At 52.3% G+C, this 20,188-nt stretch overlaps 8 protein-coding genes across 8 annotated transcripts; 4 read left to right on the top strand and 4 right to left on the bottom strand.

The window, feature by feature from the left end:
• The first annotated feature begins 2,436 nt into the window (after positions 1-2,436).
• BKA58DRAFT_421011 (uncharacterized protein) lies at positions 2,437-3,777 on the top strand. The gene is made up of 3 exons (XM_046172760.1): positions 2,437-2,686; positions 2,959-3,428; positions 3,482-3,777. Exons 1-3 carry the CDS (start codon positions 2,651-2,653, stop codon positions 3,765-3,767), a joined length of 792 nt encoding a protein of 263 aa, XP_046025331.1. The 5' UTR covers positions 2,437-2,650; the 3' UTR covers positions 3,768-3,777.
• Positions 3,778-4,055: 278 nt separating this feature from the next.
• BKA58DRAFT_177426 (uncharacterized protein) lies at positions 4,056-5,015 on the bottom strand. The gene is made up of 2 exons (XM_046165313.1): positions 4,307-5,015; positions 4,056-4,245 (listed from the first exon to the last, which is right to left on the bottom strand). The coding sequence occupies exons 1-2, from the start codon at positions 4,778-4,780 to the stop codon at positions 4,192-4,194; spliced, it is 528 nt and encodes a 175-aa protein (XP_046025330.1). The 5' UTR covers positions 4,781-5,015; the 3' UTR covers positions 4,056-4,191.
• Positions 5,016-6,923: 1,908 nt separating this feature from the next.
• Positions 6,924-8,004, top strand: BKA58DRAFT_177379 (uncharacterized protein). Its single transcript, XM_046165312.1, has 2 exons — positions 6,924-7,426; positions 7,480-8,004. Exons 1-2 carry the CDS (start codon positions 7,325-7,327, stop codon positions 7,912-7,914), a joined length of 537 nt encoding a protein of 178 aa, XP_046025329.1. The 5' UTR covers positions 6,924-7,324; the 3' UTR covers positions 7,915-8,004.
• Positions 8,005-9,264: 1,260 nt separating this feature from the next.
• On the top strand, positions 9,265-11,657 carry BKA58DRAFT_316402 (trehalase-domain-containing protein; the record flags this gene model as incomplete). Its single annotated transcript, XM_046167575.1, has 5 exons — positions 9,265-9,387; positions 9,444-9,513; positions 9,564-9,685; positions 9,733-11,477; positions 11,528-11,657. 5 exons carry the CDS (start codon positions 9,265-9,267, stop codon positions 11,655-11,657), a joined length of 2,190 nt encoding a protein of 729 aa, XP_046025328.1.
• A 916-nt stretch (positions 11,658-12,573) lies between these two features.
• Positions 12,574-13,789, bottom strand: BKA58DRAFT_411612 (phosphoglycerate mutase family protein; the record flags this gene model as incomplete). Its single annotated transcript, XM_046172301.1, has 3 exons — positions 12,574-13,221; positions 13,320-13,526; positions 13,655-13,789. 3 exons carry the CDS (start codon positions 13,787-13,789, stop codon positions 12,574-12,576), a joined length of 990 nt encoding a protein of 329 aa, XP_046025327.1.
• A 744-nt stretch (positions 13,790-14,533) lies between these two features.
• On the bottom strand, positions 14,534-15,102 carry BKA58DRAFT_316408 (multi protein-bridging factor 1; the record flags this gene model as incomplete). Its single annotated transcript, XM_046167576.1, has 2 exons — positions 14,534-14,845; positions 14,941-15,102. The coding sequence occupies 2 exons, from the start codon at positions 15,100-15,102 to the stop codon at positions 14,534-14,536; spliced, it is 474 nt and encodes a 157-aa protein (XP_046025326.1).
• Positions 15,103-15,858: 756 nt separating this feature from the next.
• Positions 15,859-17,474, bottom strand: BKA58DRAFT_339182 (eukaryotic translation initiation factor 3 subunit I). The gene is made up of 5 exons (XM_046168309.1): positions 17,237-17,474; positions 17,146-17,184; positions 17,076-17,097; positions 16,549-17,022; positions 15,859-16,497 (listed from the first exon to the last, which is right to left on the bottom strand). The coding sequence occupies exons 1-5, from the start codon at positions 17,285-17,287 to the stop codon at positions 16,061-16,063; spliced, it is 1,023 nt and encodes a 340-aa protein (XP_046025325.1). The 5' UTR covers positions 17,288-17,474; the 3' UTR covers positions 15,859-16,060.
• A 474-nt stretch (positions 17,475-17,948) lies between these two features.
• On the top strand, positions 17,949-19,700 carry BKA58DRAFT_177293 (uncharacterized protein). Its single transcript, XM_046165311.1, has 2 exons — positions 17,949-18,931; positions 18,979-19,700. Exons 1-2 carry the CDS (start codon positions 18,239-18,241, stop codon positions 19,687-19,689), a joined length of 1,404 nt encoding a protein of 467 aa, XP_046025324.1. The 5' UTR covers positions 17,949-18,238; the 3' UTR covers positions 19,690-19,700.
• The last annotated feature ends 488 nt before the right edge of the window (positions 19,701-20,188 follow it).

Raw genomic sequence — 20,188 nt, 5'->3', positions numbered from 1 at the left:
TACTCCCGCCTCTAGCCGTTACCACTACGACTGTCCATGGGCAGTGACTCATCACCATATGCAAATATTCAGAAGCAAGGGAAGGAAGAATCCGCTGTGCTGCGTCGACACTGTCCGACGCCGGCGTTTTGTCGCCCACACAGTACATTTACGATAATTCTCAGTTTCTTTCCAAACCTGAAATTCAATCACGTGTGCACATCGACTAGAGATGCGCAGCGAAGACGTATGACGGGTGATGATCAATCTCTAGAGTCATTACGACAGTCTGACTACAGTCATGCACCACACAGTACACATTTTGAATGATAAAGGCTCTGTAATAAACCTGGGAAGAAGGCACAATAATACACTACGCTTGAGATCCTTACAGAATAGATAATTGTATTTAATGTAGCTTCTCCTACGACACTAAGCCAGTCTCAACATGAGCTTTTCCTGACATTGTTCTGGCTTGAGTTGTCTCCCTCTAGCCACAAAAGGCTCGAGCAATTCACGCAAATGCTCTGACAACTCAGCAGCCTAAAGCACATTCATACTCAGCACAAACCTGTCTTTAACGTTCTATCAAGAATCAGACTGGTAAATTTTCATACATCATGTTAGTAATATTACGCTCGACATTTCAACGTCACTATTGAGTCAGTTATGCTATCAGTTGATTGCTGTCTGAGTAGCTCGTTCTTTGTGTGAAATTCGTTAACAATGTCGTAAACAATATGTGTATAGGTCGCAAACAAACCTTCACATATAATTATATCGCACTACAAGCCAGTCCTCCTCGTCATTATTTGATCATCAACATCAAGATGTCCACACTAGAACGCGACCCGACCTGGACCATCACGGAACTAGAAGCACAGTATGATGCCTTGCACGATATCCACAAAACTCCGAAGGATCTTCATGATGGTAACGAGGTTCTTTGCGAGCATTACCGGAAGGATCGCTATTAACTGTACCGTGACTACATGGCATTTCTGTCCAGTGTAGAAGAGAATTCGCGAAAGCTTCAAGAGGAAGTCCAGGGAATGAAAACGGTCATTCATGGAGACGATCCACCTACCCAAGGGGATGTTTCAGCAGGAGGTGTTGGTCACGAGGACGATCAGGAGACTGCTTAGACGGGAGTGCGACAGAGGGGACGAGAATGAAGATGATAGCGATAAGCAGCATGCAAGTAGCCGCCACGGGTCTATCGTAGGAAGTTCAAACTAGGCATAGTGTTACGATAGCAGATAGTCCTAGCCCTTCTAAGCCATCCTCTTCCCAATCCTCAATCCCATTTACCGAATGAGGCCCGCAACCACCTTTGCAGAAGTGCAGCCATAGTCGAAGTTTAGATACAACCGTCGTAAAGGAAGTGTAGCGACAGTTTGCTGCAGGGAGAAATTACGGTGTGTGGTGATGACCCCAAAAAGTAAACTGGCGTGAAGCCTCGCAGAGCGCAAGAAGCAAATACATAGTCTCTCGCGCAGGGTTATCCGATCGACGTGTTCGCTGAGAGAGCTAGCTTGTTCGAGAGACACCAGCTCGCATTGGGTTAAATGGTGTTGGAGGGTCTGCTAGAGTTGGTGTGGACCCTAAGTGTCCGAAAAGGAAAGAAAGGGCGAGTGTGCATGTGCGTCATGGCGCTAAGAGGGTGATCATATGTGGGCAGTCACGACGGTGCATGCACTCTGCTCATCCTCATTCAGACTGCTGCGTCGCTTGTACACCGCTTGCGCAATACAGATGTGACTGGATTCGTACTAGCATTCCTTGGGTCTTTTGTAGATCTCGTTGACTACGTGCGTAACTGCAGAGTGTCAATGAACACCATCGTCTACCTCTCTCGCATACAGAAACATCCTTTTTCATTCCTCGAAGCGAAGTCGGCATGAAGAGTGCCCTCCGCCATTTGGCGGATGAATTTTCTCCGATGGAAAAAGGATCAGGGTGGGCAAGGAAAGACACTGTGGCACTGGTACTGCCGAACCAAGATACTGAGCCACCCTCATTTACCGCTTTACAAAACGAATATCAAACGGTCAGCTAAGATCTGGACCTAGGCGATGGTACCAGCCATCGTGTCGCCAGTGTGCAATAATGTGCCGGGCGGTGTTGAGCGAGGTAGGCGTGTTGAGGATTACCAGACCACTTCCGCCTCTAGTAGACTGCACGGCTCATTCACGTAGCTGCCATCACGCCCATATGTGCGCTCATATCTATGCCGAATAGTCTCGTCACGTCGCTTGCACCCTCGTACATGCATCATGGGTTTTGGAATCATAAACCTCACGACTTTGTACTCTCATACACTCGTCTTCGCATCGCGAGCTGTGTACCTAAATTCAGGGTCCTTCTCATTGCTTGTGCAAACATCTACGTGGAAAGAGTTCAACACAAACCACGAGCTGAAGGGCACTCACTGGTACCGACACATCGCTACGTGTGCACCAAGCGAGTCACAGTCCAGCTAGATGTCAAAACACCAAAATCCTAAATATGGCCAACTTCATTCGCTCGCCAAAGCGCACAGTACCATGTGTTCTGGACAGCTGCAAAAACAAAGATAGCAAGTGCAAGAGCCCCCTTCAAGCCTAGACCATCGTCTTACCCCGAATTAAACGTTTTACCCTGAATTTACGGATGAGAAAAGAAGAAGTACATGGCTTCTAACGGGGAAGCAGGAGGACTGTGCGAGGTAAGTCGTTCGCCGCGAATGTTTCGGAAGGCGAAACAGCTGGAATTTCAGCTTCAGGGTCTTTAACATTTTTTGTTCCGATCCGTATACCAGAATATGCTAAGGCCGAGATCGAGCGAATGTGAAAGCAAAGCCACGTCAACCTTTCGCTTCAGCAACGAGAGCAAGTATACTTATGAAACAGAAATCCCGGAACACAACACTCAGACCTTGACCACTGGTACTATCGTGGCCTTAGCATAAAGTTCACCCTCAATAACCCTTACCAACAGTCCTACCATTCCTCAACCGACGATCATCAACCCTCGGTACCACGCGTCCTCGACTGGGTCCCCATCCATCTCCTCAACCCTTGCGCCGATACCACCCCGCGACCTCAAACATGCAGTCCAACCTGCCGAGTCTCGCCATGCATCCCTGGTCCTTCATCCCTCGCTTACATCCTAAACTCTCCTCCCAGTACACACCGCTCTGCCCCAGCTTCCATGTACACTAGCTCGTCGGGTACGTGGCCGGGACGCGAGCATGCGCCACAGTCTAGGAAGGTCACTAAGGTGCTTGTCGAGTACCCCAGAGTAGATCGGTTTGGGAGAATAGACAAGGGAAAGGGGAGGATGCAGTGGGATGAGGGTTGGGTTAGTGGCGGACCTTTTGGAGTAGAGTTGGTGACAGCGAGGAAGATGGAGGGACCGCATATGATGAATCATACTAGCGTGGGTAAGAGGTGGAGTCATGATGTTGCGTGAGTGATTCCTCTTGGCTGTACCATGGTATCAGACACTGATACGGCTACAGTGATAAAATGCGCCAAGATTATCGTAATACTAGCGGACCTACAACCCGGGCGTCTAGTATGAACCCAGATGGGCGCGAGCGTAGAGCTATCACTGCTGCTACTGCTTCTTTGAAGAGCGAACCACAACCACAACCACAGCCAAGTCTCTCTTCTGCAGGAGAGCAGATGCAGCGGAAGCACATGATGGAGCTCGAGGAAGAAGAACACCAAAAAAGGAAGAAAGCGAGGATAAAGAAGATCAAGTCAGCTTGTACTCGTGCCATTAGAGGAATTTTGCGTAGGTGAGCGAAATAATATCGCTGTGTTACGGTGTTGGTAGATGTGGCGTGATCATTGTCTTCCGGCTAAACATCAACCTTGCCTGCTCCATAAGCGGGCGTGATCGTGAGAGTCACTCCACCCAATACCACGATAACACCACCTCGCGAAACTCTTGAGAACCAACAGGACTGCGTAGTGACAGGGCTCTGCATTCCTGAGAGGAACGTATAAATCTTTGCCTTCAAACAATACATCTCCTACACTCGGTACAACAACATTTTACTGGATATCCACTACATCACCAAATACAACTCTACCGCTCTTACAAGCAAGACCTGGATGAGATGCAGCACCACTTCCACATCCCGCACCCGCACTTACACATGCACATACCACATCTGCACTTGAAACAGCATCTCGACAGGTGGCTGGCAGATGTCGCTGAAGTCTACGGCCGTGCAGCCTGACAAACAAAATGAAATGACGGCAATAACCGAGGCAGGAAAGTAACAAGCAAATCGCAAAGGCCCCTACACTCCATCCTAACATCTCACGACAGAGACCGAAATGAGAGCTGAACGGGTCTGGTTTGAGGTTGAGCCAGAACCCGCGTGTTGAGATGATGTTCTCGGGATATCCTGGGTAAAGAGGCACGACGGGCAATCTAGATCTGTACCCATGTCAGCTCTAGATTCCATATTTGCAATTGTAACGACCAGCTTCACTTTGACCTTGTGCGCGCGCGTTTGAAATTGCGAGAGAGACATGTCGAGAAGGCAAAACAAGACACCGATCTCGGCAAGGAAAGATGAGGAAGTCACGATCGAACGCATCACATCTAGACCTAACCCACCATCCAGGCCTCCCTCCAAAGGGCAATTACTGAAAGGAGAAACCTTGGAAGTAGGGAGAGAAGAAAAAGGTCCGAAGAAGCTTCCGCATCCAGACTGCCGAAGAAAGGTGGGCGACAAAAGAACAAGTCTCACCGAGACGAGTTGCGATAGGGCGGTGGCTGGCCAGGTGGTTACAGTAGCCATGCGCCACGTCTCTGCTGTGTACTTTTTCGTTCCTTGGTGACCGACTGCAGCAGCCAGGCAGCAGGCATCTTCCGGTCGATCCACCCTGCACTGTGACGCCCCATCATCGGGCAGAAAACAACATGCAGCAGACAGCGGTAGAAGAGCCGAAACATATATAAAGTCGCACAAATCTCCACCTGCGCCCCTCTAAAGGGGCGACGAACGACTGCCCTTTGTAGACTAAAGGTACGACGTCACACATAGATTTGCGCTACGCCGGTGGATCTGGCCGGCGACCAAGCGGGCGGGTAAAATGCACAGGGCTGCTATTTGCATCTCTCACAGATCCGGATAGCGATTCGCGATATTGTAGTATTGAACCGGGGGTGGAATCCTGCGATATCCACTTTCCACTCGTCGGCGATCTACTGTGGAAGAGTCACCACAGTTGCGCCGCGGATTTGGGTCGATCCGGACGGGGGTGTCGAGTCAGTTGACATGGGACAATCGAGATCTGTGAACATGGGAGTTTATGAAGCTTCTCGATAATCGTTCATACGAGGATGTTAGGTCGCCGGCGTACTGGATTGCGACCGGGGTGCGAACGTCATTGGACAGTAAACGGGACTGGGGTACGCTGATTTGGAAATGATGCCTGGCGGTTCGGCGAGGCTTCGTATAGTGGAGGCCGTGGTGTTCGCACCATATTCCCCAGAAGGCAACTCCAAGATGTTTGGCCGCAGGGTACAGAGCACAGAGGCATCGTGAGGTCATGTTGCGGATGCGAATCGGGCAGAATATGTCATGACGACGATATTGGGCCGCTGTTGCAGCGCGCAGGCACGATGGATGATGCAGAGCGGGTCTATTGAGGAAAGGGAAGGTGTCGTGTGTTTGCACAGCTGTTCTACCAAAGTCCCGAGAGAAGTGAGGCGAGCATTGGTGTCGATGTCTCACAAACGTTGCTGTCATACCTGTCTCTCGCACAAGGCTGCATTAGCCCCGAACGCGAGGTACACAGCAAAATGGGTGCCTGGTTCGCGGGAGGGAAGATCAGATCAGATTGCGTAGCTGGACCCAGCGCCCAGGACAAAGGGCTTATTCGTTCGGTCGCGTTCCGGAGCGACAGGTGGCCGTGTATCTACAGCAACTGTCGGCCTCTCAGATCAGACATGATGGGCGCCAGCCACAGCGAAGAGGTCCTGCGCGCTAGTCTATCTGGGCAGGGGGCATCTCTGGCTAGCTGAGGTTGTCGCGGACACCGAAATCGTGGCGCCTGATTAGAAGATGGTGAACTCAACGTTGGATATCGATGAAAGTCCACATGGTCTATTGCCTGCCTATTGCTTTGGATAGAGGGTTGCGATACTTTGACGGACACGTCGCGTCATGTGTTGGCGATGATGACAGGATAATGTGACCATGAATAAGGTGACGCTTGGCAATGATCGCCAGGCAGCGTGCGAGTGTAGATTGGTGGGAGGGCCCCCGCCGCAGGGCGGCCCAGAAGTTTGTTCCTGCGTCGCATCCCGATCAGGCATCGCACCAGGACTTCCATGCATCTTCTCAGGAACAGGCTTTCCGCATCACAGGTCCTGATCTCGACATGGTTGCGAATCCATCGTTCGGCGCATGGGGCGCGCCGCGCTAGGCAGTTTGGTGCTTTTTGCAACAGCTGTCAAATACTCATCTCACCGCCCTTGGCGTCTCGAAACATGCAGTTAGCTCTGCGTCCGTGAGGTGAGGGGCATACGTCCTCCCAGACGCGTTGTCCCACGATGACAGGCAGGCGGTGAGATTGGGAGCTGGACTGTTGTTGTTTCGAAATGCTGAACGTGCCCAGCGGCCAGATGCCCACTGTGCTTTTGGTTACAGAGTCTCTCGCTTACCTACTCCAGATTGAGACGTTGCGCTATCTACGTCAGGTGAGCTGTCAACTCTAGCCTCCATGCCGGCGTGAGGGCTGCATGCTTGCGAGTATAGAAGGTTGACAGCAGACTACGACGAAGGTGCGGCTGAGGCGTCTGGTGTGCATCCCAAAGCGTGGCTGATCGGCGCACGCGATAGAATGCAGCAAGAGGGGTTGAGGCTTGAATTATGCCACGTCTGCCGCCTGCAATAGGTCCACTATACGAAAGCGCCATGCCTCTAGAGATTGTGGAGTTTGTGCATGGCTGAATAGCCAGCCCCTTGGCTCAGTACACTAGGATCTGCCATGGGGCCCCTGCGCAGACGGCAACTAAAAGCAACGAACGCTGATCTGGTCTGAGCGTGAGAGGTGACGGAAACGGTAGAGCCGCAGCCATGTACCACGTTTTTGGGCGCGATCCCTGGGGTCAATCGGCGAGCGCGGCGCTATGGCGCATGCTGGGGTGGATGCCGTCCTGATTGCTGGCTAGGATACCAAGTGACGCTCGGTATATAACACTTGAGCGCCCTAGCCTTTTGGTTCAGTCCAACTCAAAGTCCAACAGAGCAGCAACTACCAGCCTTACATCAAGACCATCGACCTCCAATACAAACAAAAGCACCCATTGGAACATTCTATCACCATCAGCCAACATGTATCAAAACCTTGGACGCACACCCAACTGGGACACTTGCTTCAACCAAGTCCAACTCACCGAGGAGAACCTGCGAACACACACCGCTACACACAAGAAGGTATGTCTTGACTCGGATGATATCTCATGAGTTCACTGCTAACAATATCATAGGTTGACAGCGCTTGTCAAATGGATGACCAACTCTACTACCGATACGATGGCGACTTTGCTGAATCAGACGACGGCAATGTGGAAACCCAACGAGAGACCATCGCCTTGAGGAGAGCCGCATCACTGGAGGTGTTGAAGGCGTACGGTGGATGCTTCGCTTCCGGCTTCCTCGCTCTTCAAGAACCACTTCCATCGCGACCAAAATCGAAGCTCAGGTCATACGAGAGCGCGTACAGTGTCGACATGTCAAGAACAGCCTCAAACGCCACATCACTCGAGACGGCCTCATCCAGCTGGAGCAGCAACATCGACACACCACGACCAGATTCGTCTACATTGGGCGTACCCGTACAAGACATGGAGAAGGCATCAAAGTGGAGCTGGAGAAGCATGAGGAGGAGCCGAAAGCAAGCAGTGAAGAAGCTCGAAGTCTGAAAAAAGTTATCAATCACGACTGACCAGATGGTCTTTGCATTTTCTTTGTCTGTTTGCGTGTTAGCGAAGGCGTTGGGGTTTACGGATACCATTCAAGACTGCGCAACCATCTCTTTTGTCACGATGCCAATGGCCGAACTAGTCAAAAATCTACGAAAAAGCACGACTTTGTAGTGTATAATGTATATATCAAAAAAAGACAGACTCCACGAGTCTTTTGACAACCCCCACATTCTCGTACCTTGCAACTTGTGCAGTGCTTCTGTGCAGTTTCCGAAGACCGGCCGACGCGCAGACGGCCGAGCTTGGAGAGCCGGAAGTGAACATCAGACGGAAAAAGTCGCATGTTGGATGAGATTCGGAGGGGGCCATCAGCAGCTGCAGCGCAGGTCGACGGACATCTAGATCTGCTGGCCTGATGGGGAAATATTAGGCGACAGCCTCAGCTGGCTCGAGAGCGATGAGTAAGAGGGAGAGTAAGCTCAGTTCGGAGGTCACGATGGAGTTGCGGGTGTGGTGCGGACTGCTGGCTCCCGTGGGGGATGGGCCTGCAGGCTGACGGACACGCAGCGCCTGACGCAGCAACCGAGCCAGTCACAGCAGGCGCGTCGCTCGAGGAAGGTGCGTCCGGAGTTAGTCAGGAGAAAAACAAAGATTCCGCACAAGGCATTGAAGCTCAACAGATGAGACTCGAAACACGCGGATTCTTGGAGGAGGAGGATATCGTGCCATGACGTACTGGTGGGGCACTGCGATGGAGCGGCAGAGGTCGGCGCCGCGTGCAAGTCGCGACGGTGATGGTGAGGAAGAAGTACCCCAGGGGTTCAGGGCAGCACGGGGCCTTTTGGCAGTCTTCGCTCAGCATCGTCATGCCGCCTGGCCGTCGCATTGATGGCAGTCACGCCGCCTGCGTCTGGCACGATGCAGCTGCTTCACCGCCTGGTCTGTCATTGCCTATCGTGATAGCAGACCCACCACTGACGCCTGCTGCTATGCCTTTCTGCTGCCATCGGCGGACCTGCCGGCCTTGCAGCGCTCAAAACTGCTACCTTCGCCCGTTGTAAATCCATCTTTTCTCTCCAGTCCTACGCTGCACCCGCCACCTAGACCAGCACTACCGCCATATCGTCGTGTGACTGCACTTCCCCGTTCCCTAGAGTCTGAAGCATCTTGATACAAAGGTGCCGCCCCACCCCCACCCTCGCCGTCAACCACCCTCGTAGCTAACGCTGGCCAGTACCTACGCCATACATAGCACATCTTCACCACCACCACCACCACCACCACCACCACCACATCCAATACCACCGCATCCGCTGATTGGTGTCTTCGCCCCACCGCCCCCGTAGCATGAGCTCGCAATCTTCCAAGCCCCGCCGAACCTCGACTGTTCTCGACCCGTACGCTGCACCGCACGTTTATTATGGCGAGAGTCACTCGCGGAAGCATGCCAGAGCCAGGACCTACTCAGCCGTGAGTACCGCGCTCCTTTCCTCTTGCACTGCTATGGCGAGGCTAATTGAGTGCAGAACGTAGACAATTCCACGCGTAATGCTCCATTGGCCGAGGGCGCTATTGCTGGTCGTCGCATCAGTCACGGTACGTTCCTTCCACCGCACCCACGCCGCGCCATTGGCTGACAAGACCAGATGAAATCTCCCTGCAGCCTCGCCGCTTCAAGATAAACGTCGACGAGACGCTCCACCAGCTTCTCACCCGCGAAGATTCGGACGGCAACTACCAGATCACAATTGACGACAAGGGCCCCAAGGTACGATGCTTTGCAGTCACACAGAGAACATGGCTGACAATGCACAGACTCTGTCTCTTGGTACGCTCGGCTCCAATGCCTTCAAGAAGCACGACGTCCGCGGCACCTACATGCTCTCGAACCTGCTCCAGGAGCTCACCCTCGCCAAAGACTACGGCCGCAAGACCATTGTGCTTGACGAATCGCGATTGAACGAGAACCCCGTAAACCGCCTGAGCCGCCTCATCCAGTTCTCCTTCTGGGACGGCCTCACCCGTCGCATCGATGGCTCCAACATCGCGAAGGTCGGTGTCGACCCCAAGGACTGGACAGACGACCCACGTCCGCGTATATACATTCCTCAGGGCGCGCCTGAGCAGCACGAATACTACACCCGCATTGCTCGTGAACACCCCGAAATGCGTCTCGACGTCATCTGGCTGGACAAGGACTGCGACAACGACGATTACGTGCGCGACTTGAACAAGGCCCCCGGTCTGCTCGCCATTGCCATGGAAGAGTGGATAGATCCGGAGACGAAGAAGAAGGACTTGAGAGGTCTGCCCTTTGTCGTCCCTGGTGGCCGTTTCAACGAGCTTTATGGATGGGACAGCTACATGGAGTCGCTTGGTCTCCTCGTCAACGATCGCGTCGACCTGGTCAAGTCCATGGTCATTCACTTCTGCTTCTGCATCAAGCACTACAACAAGATCCTCAACGCGAACCGCACCTACTACCTCTGTCGATCCCAGCCACCCTTCCTTACCGACATGACTCTGCGATGCTATGAACGCATCAAGCACGAGCCTGATGCGAAAGAATTCCTGCGCAACGGTATCCTTGCTGCCATCAAGGAATACCACTCGGTCTGGATGAGCGCGCCCCGCTTGGACCCTGTCACTGGACTCACCAGGTATCGACCTGGCGGAAGAGGTGTACCACCCGAGACGGAGGCCAGCCATTTCCACCAAGTTTTGATGCCGTATGCTGAGAAGCATGGTATGACATTTAAGGAGTTCGTCGATGCATACAACAACGGGAAGGTCAACGAGCCTGAGCTTGACGATTATTTCCTACATGACCGCGCTGTGCGCGAATCTGGTCACGACACCTCATACCGTCTGGAGAGGGTCGCAGCAGACCTGGCCGTCGTTGACGTTAACGCGCTGCTCTACAAATACGAAGTCGACATTGGTCGATGCATTCGCAATCATTTCAACGACAAGCTCGAAATCCCAGAGGCATTCTGCACTGGTGACATGAAGCCTGGTCAAATTGAGACTTCTTCCACATGGGAGCGCCGCGCTAGAAAACGCCGCGTTAATGTGGACAAGTATCTCTGGGACGAGGAGGCAGGCATGTACTTCGATTATAACACCGTTAAGCAACAACGCACCGGTTACGAGAGTGCCACTACCTTCTGGCCCATGTGGTCCGGTCTCGCCACTCCCCGTCAAGCTAGCATCCTTGTCGAGAAGGCTTTACCTAAGCTGGAAGCCTTTGGTGGACTTGTTTCGGGTACAGAGAAGTCGCGCGGAAAAGTTGGTCTTGACCGCCCCAACCGTCAGTGGGATTATCCATTTGGTTGGGCGCCGCAGCAGATGCTTGCCTGGGTCGGTATGCAGCGATACGGCTACGATGCGGAAGCCCAGCGTCTGGCCTATCGCTGGCTTTTTATGGTCACCAAGGCATTTGTTGACTTCAACGGCGTCGTGGTTGAGAAGTACGATGTCACAAGGAAGATTGATCCTCACAAGGTTGAGGCCGAGTATGGTAACCAGGGCAGCGACTTCAAGGGTGTTCCTCGCGAAGGGTATGTTTCTACATACATTGCTTTGCTAGTTCATGGCTAACGTGTCACAGCTTCGGATGGGTCAACGCAAGTTACATCTACGGTCTTACGCTCCTCAGCGCACACCAGCGTCGTGCTCTCGGTGCTTTGACCGATTGGGATAGCTACGCCAAAGCCATGGAGGATCTTGGCATGATGTAGACGAGTCCCGCTTACTTTGTTACGACTTCACGATGTGCATCTGCATGCCATGTTGGGTCTGCTTTGTTATTCGAGTTAGAGGCGCAGTGGAAAATCGACTTGGGCTGCGCTCATGAGGGTTGTCAGTAAGTCTATCAAGGAAGGTGTTGAACATGTGAGCACATCACAGAGAGTGTTTGCAGAACGAAACTACTGGGACTTCCGGTACGGTACCAGGAGGTAAATCCGGCATGATGGCTTTAGCTATTCCTATGACCAAATGAAATACATCAATAACTCTCCATTGTCTCGCTTGGTTCTACCAGTAAGCCCAAGTTCCAACATACATCCACTTCATGGTTGCAGAGCTTAACAAGAGAAGATTTGAGGTCCTCATTCGCACCGTCCAGCCTTTCTATCTAGACATTGTTTTGGTCCTTGCGTGTATAGCTCAACTCATCCAATGCCTCGCTCTGCGCCTTGCTCTCCTTGCGTTGTTCCTCAAGCTTCTTCCTGTTCGCCTCTACCGAAATCTCAAGGGCGCTAGTCCTCTTCTCATGCTCTTCGTCCCTAGTGTTGAACTCCTTTAAAAGGCCCAAGTACGCTTTACGGAGGTGGTCATATTCGGTGGCGAATTGTGTGAGCGTCCACGAGGGGTTTCGTGTAGCGGACAAGGGGGTAGTCATTCTTGCTATCGGTCTCTTGTTAGATGGTAGAGAGGACAAGGATCTGCGAGCAGACTGTCTTCTTTGTGCATTCCCGCTAGTATTTATGGTATTGCAGCAAACGGAGTACGTGTTGAAGTATACAGGGTATGAGCAAACTGTGAGCAAGATATCTGGCGAGGATGTAGCCACATCACACCGTGCGCTCGCGGTCTAGTCATGAGCATCATAACCTTTTTTTTTCCCGCCTCCACCCTCTCCACTATGCGTACTCACTCAGGCGGTCCGTCGCACTGCGGGGGCGAAGCACTAGGCTCTTTCGGCGGCACCTCCCTCTTCCCATGCACCCTCTCTGCCTTGACAAAAACCGGTATAACACCGCCCGTTTCAAGCGCAAACGCCCTATGCTCAAGCACCTCAAGCATACTGCCAATCGCCCCGGAGTGGCTAGTAAAACTCAACCACACATTGTCATCGGAAGCGAAAACATTGTCCAGGAAGGTGGCTAGACGATACCGTCTTGCAGACCGCGGTTCCCGGTATCCAGCTTCCCAGAGGGGATCCTCGTTTGAGAAGCCGGGTTCAAAGGTGAGAGGTGGGTCCGTGAAGGTGGCTTTGATGTGCGAGGCTGTGCTGCGGCGGTCGCATGTGTGTACGCCGAGGGCTTCGCGGACGAGCTCTTTGATGAAGGGGGCGTAGGGGCGGGATGATGGGAGGGGGAGGGATTTGAAGCTCAGGTTTGCTGTTTCGATTGTGCGAGTCAAGGGCGAGACGTAGTATGTTTGTGGGGGCGGAATGCCGAGGGGTAGTTGTTCGGCCCATAGCTTGTTCACGGCGAGGGCTTGGTCTTGGCCTATAGTGGTGAGGTTTGCATCCGCCCAGGTAATGCCGTCGTAGCCGTCGAGGGCGGCGTAGTAGCACTTGGTGTTTATGTTAGCAACGTGTCTCTTTGATAACATGTGTCCGGAGAGGAATGATTCCAGAGAAAAGATAGTAGTGGAAGGCAGGTTAAGCTTACATTCCAAGCTTTTGTCCCATACTTCGTCTCTGCAACATTATGCCAACCCTGACCATGGCGACCCAGGAAGAGGACTTTGTAGCTCTCACCCTCTTTCTTCGCTGCTTCCAGACTAGCTACGTATTTCTCAAGACGCGTCCACTGCTTCTCTTCACTACCATCTTCTCCCGGGTAGGAACGGTCGATGAGACCAAAGTTTTGCGTCTTCTAGTAAGAACGTCAGCCAGCTACCTCAGGTCCCAAACTGGGGTGATGTGAATGAAGCAACGAAATATAGCGATACCGCAAGGTGCATTGTTGTTTGCAAATGACAGAAGAAAACCAATTGAACTCACAAAGTCGAAACTCTTGTCATCAGTCTCATCTTCGCTCTGCATGAAAATGCCCTTCTGCACCGTGTACTTGAAGTGGTAATCCATCGCCGGTTCAGCCGGGACAGGCACCGTGGAGGACTGATCCGTAGTGCTCATGCTGAAGTAAAACAGGAGAATGATGAGGGCAGAGAGAAAGACAATGGGTCTGGAATAAATTAGCGCAGGCACTGTCGTGGGAAAGCGTGCAGGTGAAGTTGGAAGGCGCAGCAGGGCTGAGTTGGGCGGGTCGTTTACATGGAGATGGCGGCACCACAGATTCTTATTTTGTGAGAGTATAAGGGTATGAGCATATTATGGGAGAGTTTCAGGCTATCATGTTGATACCGCGATGTGAATGCAGGGGACGGGCTGTTGATTGTAACGGTGAGTCGCTAGCTAGCACGAGCCAATCATGTAGTTAGGCCGCATCACGATGCATATGCCGGTGCGCGCAAATCTGTCTGATATCTAGGTCTAATGAGTGAAAATTCGCTTGCCGCATACGAGAATACAACTGAGAGATTGAGTGCGATGCTGCGCATCATGTAGCTTCGATGACGTCAATTGCATGTTCGGAGGCAACGGTATTGCTTGCTCGCAGATCGTAGTTTTATCTAGTTTCTACAGCTGCTCAATGAGACTGAGCTACAAAGCCCGCGCAGGATAGACTAGCCTGTAGCTATCGTGCGCTGTCCACCATTGTGGTATTCTACCGTGATGTCCATCAAACGCCCATCCCAAGCCCGCTAATCCAGAAGAGACTTATCGCAGCCGAAGCTGCCTTTTTGAAGCGGAATACATTGCAGTATCGCAATCTGAGCGTGTACTTGCGCCCAGTCTGCGACCTTAGCAACGACCCGCTCATTTCTTCTTCGGGAACTTGGGCTGCCCAATCTTGTCACCCCGTAGAATGACGTTGAGCACGCGCTCCATGTTGCCTAGCAGCTTCTGGTCTGGTGTTGCTGTCCCGCGCTCAAAGTCTGCGATGATGGTCGGTGTGCTGTTACACTTTGTAGCCAGATCCTTTTGCGTCATGGTTGTGCCCTTGTCGTTCTTTGCCTCAGAGCGCGCCTTAGCAATGGCTTGGCCGACAACGATACCAACGGTCTTGGGCTTGACGATATCATCGGAACGGTCGACTTTGGTGAGGCGTTGGCCTTCTGACGAAGCTCCCTGTGGCTGGTCGGTCAGTATTGTTTTGAGTGAACTTGGGGAAATCACGAAGAACGAAGTTTTTGAGCTAAGTTGGACGTGTAAGGAGCACTCACGGCGTTGGCGGAAGCGAACTTCTTCTCTGTGGCGACGATACCGCCGCTGCGTTGGGCAGCGTTCAGAGCCGACTTGCCCTTGACTACGGTTTCGCGGGGTCCAGCAGCGCCACCACGGGTGCGGCTACCGATCTTAGTAACGGAGTTCCAGTCGTCAGACATCTTGTATGTGGTGTTGAAGAGTAGAGGGGTTGAGGTGGTGGTTGTCGTGTGCGGAAGGCTGAGTTGGGCGCAGATGTGGGGTGCTGTCCTTCTCAAATAGATATTTGTTCGTCGATGGATTTGTCAGTCGGCGAACGCGGAGATGGGGGAATGTGAGGTGGATGTGAAGAGCAATGTAGTAGAGCGGAATGAGCTTTTGCTTATGTAGAGGCCCAAAGAGCAGTGTGAGACCGCGATGAGTCGGAGCGGCAGGTGAGGTCACCGCCACGCGCTAAACTCGCTTAGGGCAGGGTCTCTCGAAGCTTCCACGATCGCTTCAGCCCTTCAACGTTCTTCCGCCCTTCTTTCACCGAACAATCAAAACATTCAACGTTCGTTCGCGATGGCTAATATGAGCGCACTCATTGTGTGTCAGAGCTCATCGTCGCTAGCTTTCAGTCATTGAAGTCAGCCGCTGTGTTTGGATCATAGGTTGTTGACAAATATTTTTCTATCGCGTCTCACATTGCGCTCGACGAAGTGAGCAGCACCGTCGCGTTTTTATCCTTTGGTACCCTAAGTACCTACAACCTCTTCAGTATACGTCGTCCTTCCTTCTCGATGATGGACTCGTTTGTCAAAAGCAGGAAGATCATCTACCAACCCGCTTCAAGCCCTTTGCTTGTACTTTTGACCGAATGCTTGGGTGTCTACTCATCATGGATGGGCGCTGGTGCTTGGGGCGGGACATATATAAGTTATAACGAAAATGTACATAGAAATATTGCTTCAAGCTTTCATTGATGAGGTACATGTGCTCGGACGCTTAGATAAAGTGTCTATATGTGTCCTGATCGCTCATGAACTTTTGACAAAGGCTCGTCTAATCTTGACAAGCACCCAACCCGACCGCCGGAACGCCATTGCATGCATGCAGCCATATCGAACCATATCAACCATTCTTCGTGAGGTCATACTATTACAAGTTCGACTGCGACTGCGCGACCTCCCGCTCAACCTCGTACATGAAGTCAAAGTATGGCTTGTCGAAGTGGTGCACACGCACGTAACCGTCCTCTCCTCCGCTGCAGTAGCTGGTTCCTTGCGGGTGCACGGCGACGTAGTTGAGGGGACCGAAGTGACCGCGCACACGACCAATCTCCTCCATGAAAATTTTGTGGTAGAAACGAGCTTCGAATTTTCCTTGACGGGCCGAGGTTGTAGTGACATCCATGGCTGCTTGTCCTCCACCAAGAATAACGTAGTCCTTTACGGGTGTGATCGCGGCAGAGTTGAGGGGTGTGTCGGCGACGTATGATTTGAGGACATTGAGCTCTTCGACGTCGACGAGCTTCGCGGTCTTGTCCTTGCTGGCGGTTATGAAGTAGGTTCGGTCGGGAGCCCATTGGATGTCGGCTGTGCACTGTTAACTTCTTTTCCAGCCAAAGAGTTGTACACGGCACTCACTGATTTGCATGTCTGGCTCATGAACGTCGTAGTTGGAGCTGAGTAGCTCTCCAGTCTTGCCATCCCACTGAGTTATCGAACCGTCCTCATGTCCGCTGATGATGTATTTCGCAAGGTATGAAAAGCCAGCGACTGTCGCCTTGGACTCGTCGCATACGATCCTGAGCAGCTGCTCATCTGACTGTTGCGCCTCTGGGTCGGGGTTGATGGGGTAGACGCAGATGGTGGACAGATGTCCTGATCGCTTCTCGGTGACACCAAGTAGCTGTCTGCCGTCTGGCGAGAACTCGCAGCGCTTGATACTGGTGTTGAATTCCCAGGTGTGGAGTAGCTTGCCTGTCTGAACATGCCATAACCTCATGGTGTTGTCTGCTCCACCGGTAGCCAGTAGCTCAGAGGATGGGTTTACGTCGACCGTCCATAGCGCTCCCTGATGTCCGTGGTATGTTCCGATTCGCTCGCCGTTGTGTGAGTCTGCATCGCATCAGCTTCTATTCGCATTCTTCTTGTACAGGTTGTCGACTAACACCAGGCGCAAACGACGTGGTCCTACAAAAATCAGTTTCCGCGCATCAGAAGACCGGGAGAAAAACCTACCTTGGATACGGAGAAAATGATATCTCCATCTGCGTTGTACTACGTGCCGTTAGTTTCCTCGTCCTCCATCCTACGCATGGCGCATTCGTACCTTGACTTGCGTGAGCGCACGCTCGTGACCGGAGAGAAGAATGGGCCTCATGTTTGTGATGCGTGTGTGGAGGCGGGGTGGTGTGTCGGCTTATATGTGGCGGGCGGCGTCTCGAAATTTGGGTGACTCTTGTGCATATCGACGTTCAGCGGGCGAAGTGGGCTGCTTGGCGCTAACCGACTAGCGGCTTTGTCCCGCAACCATAGATGAACCGCCGTGCTGAACATCATCTCTCCGCATTTGACTCACATGTCTATTACAGAAGCCGGGAGACTATGCATATTGGGTTGAGACTACTGGTAGGGTCTATGTTCAGCTCAACAATGCTTCCCGAGGTGAGTCATAGTAGATTTTCTCCGCCTTCGTGTAGTCAGATATCAGCAAGGGTTGGCTGTGTTGTAGACCAAGAAGCAGCCTGGTGACTCACAGAGTGAACAGCTCGTGAGTTGGTAGGATGCTTTCGTTTCTTGGTAATTGAGCTGGTAAATCTTATCAACTCTCCACGACTGTATATCTCAGAGTCATTGCATTTGTTTCTGTTCGAGCTATCCATCTACCAGAACATTACATCGCTCGGATGACTTCATTGTGACTCTAGAATAACCGACAGGATGAAAATTAGCGCGCGTTTGTCCGCGCCTGCAGTATTCTGAAGCTCTCGTGTTCTCAAACACACCATCGATACTCTTGAGAGAAGTACTTGTATTGGCACCGAGTTCCTATACTGGTGCCAGTCGTCTCTCCTTCGACTATTGCGGAATCCTCACACTCTTCACAGTCACTTTCACTTTCACTGACGATGTAGACGTCACGCTTTCCGTTTGTTGCGAGCGCAGTCTTGGCGCAAACGCACTCCTTCCTCCACCTCGCGGTCGATGAGCCCACAATACTCCCACGCGGCTTCTCAAATACGTCAAACTGTGTGAATAGATTTGTAGCCTACATCGAGATAAAAAGTTGCAAAGTAGGCGACCTAACGTTAACGTAGTCCTCACCTTCAACATGTCTTCGGCTGCGCTTCCTCCTGTCATCATCACAGCTACACTGGGAAGACTCGAGCCCCTGCCACCCGATAATTATATGATAGCCTTGAGTCACGACAGTGATCAGTTCATCGGTACCCCGGATGGTTACAGCGCTACATACCTACCGACCTCTCTATTCAACGCAGTCGGTCAAGGTCAAGGTCAAGGTCAAGGTCTTGCCAAGAAGATTACCTGGGTCTCATACGGCAGCAGACCCGGATCGTGGTTCTACGTCTGGGAGCGGAAGGACGGTACAACAGAATCCGCGGTCGGGCCCCGTATCCCACCAGCACTACAGTCCTTCGTCCACACGATACAGGGTTCTGAGGCTCTCAAGTCTGGTCTCCGGGTTCAGCTTGGCGCAGCCGATTCCTGGGTAGCATGGTCAGGCACGGCGTGGGCATGTGCAAACATTCCAACGCAGCTCGAGGCCAAGCTACGCGAAGGGAGTTCCGGAACCCTTGAGGGTAAAGGGATTATCAACGGCTCGTTGAGGGGAGCACGTACGCTAGACAACGTCCAATTCCATGCCAACGGATCGTTCTACATCAAGAGCGGTGACCGCCATATATGGAACTTTCAGGCCAAGCTTGTGAGCCTTGAATGGAACAAGCTATGGAAAGGCCTGGAACGAGACGAGCGAACGCGCAAGATCAACAAAGAGCTGGCCGTGAGTATATACGCGCACTGTCCTAGATCGCGACTGACATCTGCCAGTACGTATTCATTAGCCCGCATGCCGAGAACGGGGAAACCTTCGTCTTCATCAAAAAACACTCCGTAGGATTGGATGCACCGTTCGTTGTCGGTTTTGAAGGAGAGCATGTACATACCAACATGGAATACTCCACGCCCGAACAGCGTATGCGCCACATATCGAGAAAGTCAGAGGAGCCTATACCTTTCCAGTGGGCGACAGTCAAGAAATCTGGTCGACCACACAGAGCAGACGCTTGGGAGGTAGAGCTTAGGAAAGGCGACAAAGTCAAGGTCATCCGCGACGAAGGGCGTGATTGGTTCGTAGCCATCGACCGGAAGGGTGTCAAGGGCTGGGTGCACGGCTCCTGGATCGAGTTTGGCGACCGTACAGTCCACAAAGACTCAAAGGCAGCATACTCTCTGTTCGAGCAAGACCTACAGATGCTGCTCATACCCGGTCAGCACTTCCCAGCGATGACAAGCTACGTCGACGAGTGCACTGAGCCGGATTGCCAACCACTCAAGGAAGCGGGCTCTTCGTTGGGAATCTGCGTTCACGATCTGCTGGCACTACTGTCAGGTTCCGGTAAATACACGTACAAGTGGCTTAAAGAGACTCGGAATTTCTGGCACCCGGACAGGTTCGCCCGCTTCAGCAATGTGGATCAGAACAAAGCAGAGCAGATGTTTGTCATGTATGGGATCTTGATGGAAGCGAGCAAGGTCTAAAAAAAAGCTAATAAGGCTGCATTACCTTACTATGTTACAGGAACACGTTCTGGAAACCAATGTAGGCTGCAGGTCACCTGTCGAATTTTCCCCTTGAACGGGGTGTTGCGGACCCGCAGAGCGCCGTACATGAATACACAGGACTACCCAGGTGGAGAAGATAATAGCTACCGGAAGGATTGGTTTGGTATTAGTACAATGAACCATGTTGGAGAAGTCGCGTTGCTTGTTTTGCCCGTTCCGACCTTAGCACCCTGAGTGGTACGTAATAAGGCACACGCGAGTCGCGGAGCAAAAGTTTGGCGTCGGCGGGCTCTGATCTTTTTCCGGGGTCCAGAGTGCTATCGGACGCGCCAGACTGAGTCATTGGAAACAGACATAGAAATGCGTATCAACACGTCGCGCCGTGCACCCTAGACTTGGAAAAGATTCGCAGACAGGATTGGTAGGACGATGAAAGTATATCCGATCTGCGGCGGACGCGTTGGAGTTCTCGCCC

This window comes from Alternaria rosae (assembly GCF_020736505.1).
Source record: "Alternaria rosae strain MPI-PUGE-AT-0040 chromosome Unknown BKA58scaffold_5, whole genome shotgun sequence".
Lineage (NCBI taxonomy): Eukaryota > Fungi > Ascomycota > Dothideomycetes > Pleosporales > Pleosporaceae > Alternaria > Alternaria rosae.
Note: the sequence above shows the minus strand (reverse complement) of the source record. Positions and strands in the feature narration are given on the sequence as shown.

What these genes read in the sequence shown, in the direction of transcription:
- BKA58DRAFT_421011 (XM_046172760.1), top strand. Translation starts at nt 2,651, where the DNA reads ATGGCTTCTAACGGGGAAGCAGGAGGACTGTGCGAG. An exon ending in AAGCAGGAGGACTGTGCGAG is followed by an intron (nt 2,687 to 2,958) that starts GTAAGTCGTTCG and finishes CCTTACCAACAG; the next exon opens with TCCTACCATTCCTCAACCGA. An exon ending in AGGTGGAGTCATGATGTTGC is followed by an intron (nt 3,429 to 3,481) that starts GTGAGTGATTCC and finishes ATACGGCTACAG; the next exon opens with TGATAAAATGCGCCAAGATT.
- BKA58DRAFT_177426 (XM_046165313.1), bottom strand. Translation starts at nt 4,780, where the DNA reads ATGGCTACTGTAACCACCTGGCCAGCCACCGCCCTATCGCAACTCGTC. An exon ending in CCCGTTCAGCTCTCATTTCG is followed by an intron (nt 4,246 to 4,306) that starts GTCTCTGTCGTG and finishes CTTGTTACTTTC; the next exon opens with CTGCCTCGGTTATTGCCGTC.
- BKA58DRAFT_339182 (XM_046168309.1), bottom strand. Translation starts at nt 17,287, where the DNA reads ATGAGGCCCATTCTTCTCTCCGGTCACGAGCGTGCGCTCACGCAAGTC. An exon ending in TCATTTTCTCCGTATCCAAG is followed by an intron (nt 17,098 to 17,145) that starts GTAGGTTTTTCT and finishes TGATTTTTGTAG; the next exon opens with GACCACGTCGTTTGCGCCTG. An exon ending in CCACGTCGTTTGCGCCTGGT is followed by an intron (nt 17,023 to 17,075) that starts GTTAGTCGACAA and finishes GATGCGATGCAG; the next exon opens with ACTCACACAACGGCGAGCGA.
- BKA58DRAFT_177379 (XM_046165312.1), top strand. Translation starts at nt 7,325, where the DNA reads ATGTATCAAAACCTTGGACGCACACCCAACTGGGACACTTGCTTCAAC. An exon ending in ACACCGCTACACACAAGAAG is followed by an intron (nt 7,427 to 7,479) that starts GTATGTCTTGAC and finishes ACAATATCATAG; the next exon opens with GTTGACAGCGCTTGTCAAAT.
- BKA58DRAFT_177293 (XM_046165311.1), top strand. Translation starts at nt 18,239, where the DNA reads ATGTCTTCGGCTGCGCTTCCTCCTGTCATCATCACAGCTACACTGGGA. An exon ending in AGATCAACAAAGAGCTGGCC is followed by an intron (nt 18,932 to 18,978) that starts GTGAGTATATAC and finishes GACATCTGCCAG; the next exon opens with TACGTATTCATTAGCCCGCA.